Source organism: Bidens hawaiensis, unplaced genomic scaffold (genome assembly GCF_021521415.1).
Source record: "Bidens hawaiensis isolate Kalapana, Puna unplaced genomic scaffold, B.hawaiensis_p1.1 tig00009111_1, whole genome shotgun sequence".
Lineage (NCBI taxonomy): Eukaryota > Viridiplantae > Streptophyta > Magnoliopsida > Asterales > Asteraceae > Bidens > Bidens hawaiensis.
The window spans coordinates 58,249-67,125 of record NW_027491670.1 but is presented as its reverse complement, the minus strand read 5'-3'; the positions used below and the strand labels follow the sequence as shown (position 1 = coordinate 67,125).

The window sequence follows — 8,877 nt, the reverse complement described above, 5'->3', positions numbered from 1 at the left end:
CTATAATACAAAAAGTCAACCTTAAAGAACATAAAGCTACATTTTTCTTTTCGGTTTGCAATGTTAAACGTGTCTAATAGGTAGGACATGTACATAATTGATAAATAATCAAAGACAAAAATACAAATTTTGTTCTTTAAACAGAGCAGATTTATGGATTAGGTTCTTTAAAAATTTAACTTTTAGGCGTTGTCCTTTATATACCAACTTTCCTTGATTTTTGTCCTTTACACTAACGAACGTTTAAGTTTTTTCGTTAAATCATCTTAGTCTTTTTACCCCTACTCATAAATTTACAATTAAAAATAAATTAAAAGAACAGTAAAAACCTAAATATTATAGATATCAAAATAATGATAATAGTTATAATAATACTCTCTTTCTACTCCATCTCTCTTCTTTCTCTCTCGACATCACAACCACTGGACCATCACAGCACCAACACCACCACCTTTAGACCCTAGCCTCTACCAACCTTCATCTCATAAACTTTTGAAACTCAATACCAAGAACTAGGGCTTGAATTTGTGTGACAAATTGTTGCCAAACTTTAATCCTCTCTCAAATAATTACCAACCACCCTTTCACTTGCATATCCAATCACTTACTCTGCCGCCGCCACCAGCACCAAATATATACCATTTCCGCCACTGTACATTGTAAGATAAGGCCTTCAGATCTAAGGCAAACCACTAACAATATATTGACATAATAGGTTGGTCCGAAACATGCATGCAGATCAGAGGTGCGACAGTTTTAATGGCATTTTAGATGGTGCCTGTGGGAGCGGTATCAGTGGGCTTTCAAATGGCGGCGGCGATTTTAGTATATATTTTTATATGGTGGAGACGACGGTGTGGAAGTAGTGGTGGCTAGGGTTTAAAGGGGTGACGGTGGTCGGTGGTGCTTTGGTGATGGTGGTCACCGGCTGTGGTGTAGAGAGAAACAAGAGAGACGGAGTAGAAAGAGAGTATTATCATAAATCAATATCATATATATATATATATATATATATATATTGGGAGAAGATCAAGAGAAAACTAATATTTAGAGAGAAAACTTAAAAACTCCTAAAGAATTATTTTTAATTAAAAATAAAAAAATATTTTCAAATTTCTGTTTTTGCCATTATTCTTATATTTTCTTACCCTTTGCTCGAAAAAAATAAAAAAAAAACCCCGCTGTAATGCACATATGTATTACTATGCGATTCCGTTGTATTATACATGTGTATTAGTGTTTCATTGCATATATTCAATATTTGTGTATTATACATGTGTAGTAGTGTTGTATTATATGAAAAAATAATAATAAAACAAAAGTCGATGGGTGCACATGTGCGTTAATGTTGTATTACACATACGTATTGCTGTGTATTCGATGTGTGTGTTAGTCTTATATTGCATATGTACAATAATGTGTATCAAAGATGTGCAATAGTGTTGTATTCTATGCAATACAAATAACTTTGCATATATGCAATGCACACTATTACACATGCGCACTATACCGAGGGTTACCGACAATTTTTTTTAACCAATAACAACATATAAGAATAATGGAAAAAAAAGAAACTTCAATATATATATATATATATATATATATATATATATATATATATATATATATATAGGGGTGGAATCTAGTGAAAACTCCTTTTAAAGAGAAAACTTAAAAACTCCTAAAAAAACTATTTTTAACTTTTTTTTTTAAATTTTTTTTGAAGTTTCTTTTTTTTTTCTATTATTCTTATATGTTGTTATTGGTTAAAAAAAATTGTTGGTAACCTTGTCGGTATAGTGCGCATGTGTAATAGTGTGCATTGCATATATGCAAAAGTGTTTGTATTGCATAGAATACAACGCTATTGCACATATTTGTTACACACTATTGTATATATGCAATATAAGACTAATACACACATCGAATACACATTAGTACGCATGTGTAATACAACATTAACACACATGTGCACAACAACGACTTTTATTTTATTACTATTTTTTTCCATATAATACAACACTACTACACATATACAATACACAAATATTGAATATATACAATAAAACACTATTAAACTCAAAAATACATAGTAATACACATGTGTAATGCAACGACATCGCACAGTAATACATATGTGCATTACAGCGGGTTTTTTTATTTATTTTTTATTTTTTTGAGTGAAGTATAAGAAAATATAAGAATAATGGCTAAAACAGAATTTTGAAAATATTTTTTTATTTTTAATTAAAAATAATTCTTTAGGAGTTTTTAAGTTTTCTCTCTAAAAGTAAGTTTTCTCTTGATCCTCTCCCAATATATATATATATATATATATGTATATATATATATATATAGTGTATTCATAAACGAATATATGCCAAAGGACTAAAATGCCCTCATGTGCGGTGCACGTGAAGTGATTTAACGAAAAACTTAACGTTCGTTAGTGTAAAGGACAAAAAGCAAGGAAAGTTAACATATAAAGGACAACGTCTGAAAGTAAAATTTTTAAAGGATTTGATCCCTAACTTTGCTATGTTTAAATGACAAAATTTGTATTTACGTCTAAATAAATAAATAAATAAGAGGAAATGAGCCAAGTGGCCTGAACTACCTACCTTTGCATAGTACCTTTTTAAATAGAAGCCAGTGAAAACTTTAACCTACAGTGATTAGAAATATAAGAAAATAAGATTACGTAGTTTGAGATTTAGATTAAAATCACTATTTAAATTTGTTACATAACTTCAATCCCTATCTCAAAACGCACACTTGAGGTAGGGATCAACAATTCATATTAATAAATCTTTATTGTAACATGAAAGTTAAAATATTATCTTTTGAAACACAAATACATCTCTTAATGGGAAATAAGCGCCAATATTGTTGTTACTTTCACAAATTTCACGTTTAAAGTTTTACCTTCCATTAAACATATCTGATGTTTCATTACTTCTTTTCAGCATCGTCTGTTTTATCATATGCAGCAATTCATTGAAACATTACAAAAACTTGAGAACATGAAAGATTAAAAAATAACAAAGCTAACTACTTTTTAATGGGCCACTTCGGTTAAGGTCAAGACAAGTTCAGATCAGAAATGGCCGATTAAAAGGGTCATTTTGGTTCGAGTTAAAATTTTGCTGAACGATTAATGACATATAATAGACCTTTAAACTGATGGATGTAAACTGGAATTGAAATTCGTCTTAAAGCCACCGCCCGCTATAGATGAAACGGATACCAAACTTGCAATTAAATGTCACTGGGAAGGTTAATTGCAAGGTCGTATGACAATTTCATTGATTGGGAATGTTTAATTGCAAGAAATAACCCTAAATTAAAGGTGCCGAAGATACTATCAAAAGACGCTGGAGGTTAGATTATTTAATTTAGCGGCATCTTGTCCATTATGTTTAACGGCGCCTTGAAATTGCAAAATTACTATTGTCCATCTAAAGTGTTTTATAAGTAATATAGATATGGATACAGATAATTACAATCAAACATCATCTCAAAATATCACTTTATAATATTAAATCTCCATTATTAACTATTTAATATGCTTTTTAAATTATTCTAAACTTATATAATGGATAAATTCAAGTTTTCTTGTGTTAGAAATAAAAACTCATCCAAAAATATGATCAATAGTTAGAATAATCTTATCTCATAATATAGTAGGTAGGAAGGAAAAAATATATATATATATCAGTGTATAAATATATATTATGATGACCGGAGATTCTATTAGTCGTCCACCATCTTGCATTTACATATGAAAGTTCTCAACTTTGGAATTATCCCACTACTAAGTCAACGGTCAAAGTCACTGCCGGACACGGCAATATAGACTAATACAAATGATTTCCACAATCCACACCAACATGATCAACATCAACCCAACTAGATAAACAAACTCATTCATCTGACAACCAGTTACACTTGAACGTTCAAAAAAACACAAACAAATTCATGGCAGACGAAGATCATGAAGAAAAGCCCCTAACTCCGGCGATCAAGCCCCCCCCTCCCCCTATCACCGTCGACGAAGCCTTATCCATCGAACTGCGTAAACAACACCGCGGCTTCCGTAACCGGACCATCTGTTGCGGTATCATCACTGCGGTTATACTCATAATATCCGTTGTTATGTTAGTATTAGGTTTCACAATCTTCCATGTTAAAAACCCTAAAATCAACTTGAACTCGGTCTCACTCACCGGACTCGACCGAGCCAACTCAACTGGTCTAGCCACTAATAATCTGACAGTTGTGGCGGACGTCAGCGTGAAGAACCCTAATGTTGCAGCCTTTAAGTTTGAGAAAACTAATTCTACTCTTTATTATCGGGTTGCGGTGGTGAGTGTGGCCGATATACCGGCGGGGGTGGCTAAGGCGAGGAGGACGATGAGATTGGACATTAGGTTTCCGGTGACCGTGGCAGATATAGCCAGAAACCCGCAGCTTGTTAGGGATTTTATGGCGGGGATGCCTTTGCAGGTGGAAAGTTATACAAAGATTATTGGCAAGGTTAAGATTTTGCATATTATTAAGAGAAAAGTCACGGTAACTATGAACTGTTCAATCGCTGTTAACGCAACCGGACGGACGATTGTTGATCAAGAATGCATGAAGCATGTTTCCATCTAGGTTTTGGATGGTTTTATTTTTTATTTAAGATTTATTTTTATATTTTCTTTATTGTTATATGCATGTATGTAAAAGGTGTTACAAAGTTTTTTATTAGAGATTATACATATAGATATATGATATTCCTAATTTGTATTAGAGAGAATTCTCCCTTGCGTCCCTGTCGTTTGTTGGCGGCATCACGTTAAGTCCCTCATACAAGTATATAAACCACTCAAAGTCACATGTTCTTATGTTTGTCATACAAGTATATATCAACTCATCTCAATCTCGTGAGTTTAAGATAGTTTTTATATTTTCAAACGCCCAATCTTTATGCTCTGAGACTCTGAGTAATATACATTTTTGTTGGGAGGAGTAATTTGTGTGGAAAGAAATGATGATGTTAATTTTTTGAAGTTTTGTTTATATATAACAAGAAGAGTAAGTTTTTTTTAATATGTTTGAAAGCGTGCAATTAAGGCAGACTATGACATGTAAATTAACAACTCTATACCAACAACAATTATGCTAAAAGTTAAATTTGCTGGAATAACTTAAACATATATTATTAAGAGAATAGAGGAACTATATATTTTCTAAAGTGTAGTATAAGCATATTGCTAATTTACTAACATGAGGGTGTACGGAAAGGGGATATGTGGAGTTGATACCAATCGGTACCATAGGAAACACCACCTCACTTGTATCTATACCGAATAAATATCGCCTTGAATGAGCCGGAGAAGCCAAACACATCGCTCCAAGCAACGGTAATATGACTGTTGTTAAACGGTTCAATTTTTTTAGGGAAAAAAATAGGATAATTAACAGTTAAATTTCCATTTTCCCTATATATACACAACCCAAAATTACATTCTTTTTATACAAAACAGCTGGCTACATTTTTCTCAAAACTCCAACCTTACAATATATATCAAAACTTTGTATCACAAAACAAACCTAGAGCACCAGCAGAAGAGGGTGGACCGATAATGAAAATGTGGCATGGCAATGGCTTGGTTAAATGTGTTGGAGAGTAACATGATCAAAAACGAAGAATTTTGGAGGGCAATGTTAGCTGCATTCCAACAAAATTTTGGTAATTCCAATCGCACCAACTGTACACCAAATCAATTCGAAGTTAAGGATTTGGAATTCAAGCTTACTATTTTCAACCAACTTTTAAACTTGCAAGAAAAAAGCAAATGGAGGTGGACACAATTGTCATGGCCCTTTGTAAGTACAGAACACACTACCATATAAATGCGTTTAATCACCTAGTGTCGTGGGACATTTTAAGAAAATATCACAACATGCCAGCGGTTCTAGTTCAACATGGCGATCCCGATACCAGCTTTTCCGATATTGATAATTAAGTTTCATTGTTATGAATTTAGTTTTTTAGTTAATGTTTAAATTCCCTTTTTATTAATTTATAATATTGTAATTTATTAATTTTATTTTTAATGTTGTAGTTTTTATTTTACTGATGCATTTAATTTAATTCTTTTAAAAAGAATTTAATGTTAAATTTTTTACTTATTTAATTTTATACATATTTAACAGTGAAAGATTGATTTTACTGATGCATTTAATTTAATTTTTTCTCTCTCCTGAAAACATATATAAAAATTAGTAAAAAAATATTAAAAAATAGCAAAACATTTTTTTTGATGTTTCGATGTTTTGTATTAAATGTTACAACATATATTACATGTAACAAAAAAAAAAAAACGATATTACATAGGGTTTTCGCAGATTTTTACAACTCAAATGAGTTTTCATTTTAACCTTATCCTCAATAATAGATTGGAGTTGGATGAAGCACTCCCTTCACCGCTTACTTTAGTTGATAGGTTGGACTAGAGAGAAAAAGGCTCATATATACTTAGTTCAATATCGTAAAAGAATCCACAACTAAAAACAAAAAAAAAAAGAAAAAAGAAAAGAATTTTTACCCTATTTAAATAAATAAGTAGACCCCTATGCCATGGTCCAGCAAATTCAATATTGGCCCGATTCACAAACTAAATCCACCTTGTCTCTGATCGACAGAGTAGTAAGAAGTTCAGTTTTACATGACCTTTACACTTTTGCTCGACATGAGTGATTAAACGAATGTGCAGGAACATACGTCAATCAGTCGGTTCAATAACTTTTAAATTTATGCACTGACTTTGAACCTACTAGTTCCAACCACTCGGCTACTCGAAGAATGTGTTTAAAATATTATTTTTATCAAAAACAGTCTAGTAGAAGCATAAAACCTTAAATTCTTATTTATGTTAAATAGATATAAATATGAAATTTGAAATAACAATAGATGAAATATTGAATCCAATTAAGGCTAAAAACACTCCAAAAATTTCTTCCCGTGGGTTGTATTTGGGTTGAGTTGGTTTATCAGGATGGATGTTCCTTCATCACAAAATCTCCTTAATCGCCACCATCTTACCCAATACAATATTCAATCATTTTCAATTTCTTTGACCCCACCATTAATCGTAAGTCCTTGAACTTATGTTCAAGTTATAACGGGGAGTTAGGCGTCTGCGTTTTGTTGGTGGTTTTAATGTCATCAATGCCATTTAGGAAATTACATTTACTTACGACCAATTCAGAAGTTATGATATACATTGATACAAGTTAGGAGGTTCGGAGTGCACACTTGATCGATATTATTCTAATTTCCTGTACCTAATATCTCCAATAGTAACGCAATCTGGGGTAGTGCCAATGGTAGTTAGGAAGTGTTGGACCATGTTTTAGATAGATTTCTATCAAGTAATATTCATTTAGCTTTTGTTTAACTCTTTGTATTGGGTCAAAGGCCACTTCTTTATAATTGCCTATTGGGCCGGTCCATTATGGCTCATAATGAAAACTAGGTACATGGATGAGCACTATATATAGTAGTGCACTATTCATTCATTCACCACAACTTCCTTGACGCTTTCTTTCTCTACCTCCACTACTTTCTTACTCTTCAGTTTAACTATTTTTTGATCTGAGATCCGAGTGACCTTAGTGATTTCCGCTCACTAGAGTCATGAATTGATAACAAGTTGTGAGATCCATATAGGGAACATACAATTGGCCCCAAAGCTTCAGCTAAAGCTTTTGGGGTTTTCGGTTCTTCCACTTTGTATTTTGATTAAGTTTGTACTAGATTTCAGCTTGTTTTTGTGTTAGACACTTGCTGTGGTGTGCTTTGGACTTTGTTCTAATAAAAAACGAACCAAATCTGAAATTTGTAGTTAAACAACATGTTTTGCGAATTAAAGTTCATCAGCACTTATTTCATAATTCGCAAAATTTTGGTGACTCGCAACTCGCCAAAGCCAAGTCACTCACAATTCGCAAAATCTTGTGACTCGCAATTCACAACCTCGCAATTCCCAAAGGAACAGTTACTTGCAATTCGCAATTTCGGTTTTGCGAATTGTGAATTAAAGGACTTAGATATTTTTTTTAGACTTTTTGATCTTTCATTCAGTGACTTAATGGCTTCCGAAGCATAATCTCTGTTGAAACACTACCTGTTGATGGACAATGAATCTGGCTCTAACAACAAAACACCTAAACTCATAAGCTTTGATGAGTTCAATGACTAAAAGTATCGGTTTAAGAACTTTGCAAGAACTCAAAACATGAAAATTTTAAAATCCATTGAAGTTAGTCCTCATCGTCCTAAAATTACAAATTCTGCTAGTGTAGAAGTTGAAAAAAATCCACTTAGTGCCTTCGATCCTGAGGATTTTGAGTTGCTAGTGCTTGATCAAAAAGCCCTAGGTTACTTAACTGTAGGCTTAGACAAGAAAAATACTCAGAGTGTAAAGGAGTGCATCATGGCCAAGGATCTTTGGGATGCATTAATTGAAAAGTTTGAAGGCAATTTGGATATGAGAGAATCTAGAAAGGAAACATTTAGCATGTTCCACCATATTCAAGGTGAAAGCATTCAATTGATTATTGACCGCTTGGAAGCGTTGAACACCAAGATGAGGAGTGCCGGTATCATTCGTGAAGCGGGTGAGATCAACAAGAAACTGGTTAACTCACTCCCCTACACTTGGAATGGAAATGTTACTACAATCAAAAGAAGAAGGAACATGTACGATACCTCACTCACAAACTTCATCCCCATCATCCGATCATTTTAAATGGATGATAAGCTACGTATGGCAATCATGTGAGTTCACTTAATTAAGCAGGTGTGTCAATTGGGACTAAATCAGA

At 32.8% G+C, this 8,877-nt stretch overlaps 1 protein-coding gene across 1 annotated transcript; it reads left to right on the top strand.

The window, feature by feature from the left end:
- Window positions 1-3,728: 3,728 nt before the first annotated feature.
- On the top strand, window positions 3,729-4,668 carry LOC143531229 (late embryogenesis abundant protein At1g64065-like). Its single transcript, XM_077026572.1, has one exon. It carries the CDS (start codon window positions 3,979-3,981, stop codon window positions 4,654-4,656), a length of 678 nt encoding a protein of 225 aa, XP_076882687.1. The 5' UTR covers window positions 3,729-3,978; the 3' UTR covers window positions 4,657-4,668.
- Window positions 4,669-8,877: the final 4,209 nt, after the last annotated feature.

Coding starts and splice junctions, on each gene's coding strand:
- LOC143531229 (XM_077026572.1), top strand. CDS start 3,979: ATGGCAGACGAAGATCATGAAGAAAAGCCCCTAACTCCGGCGATCAAG.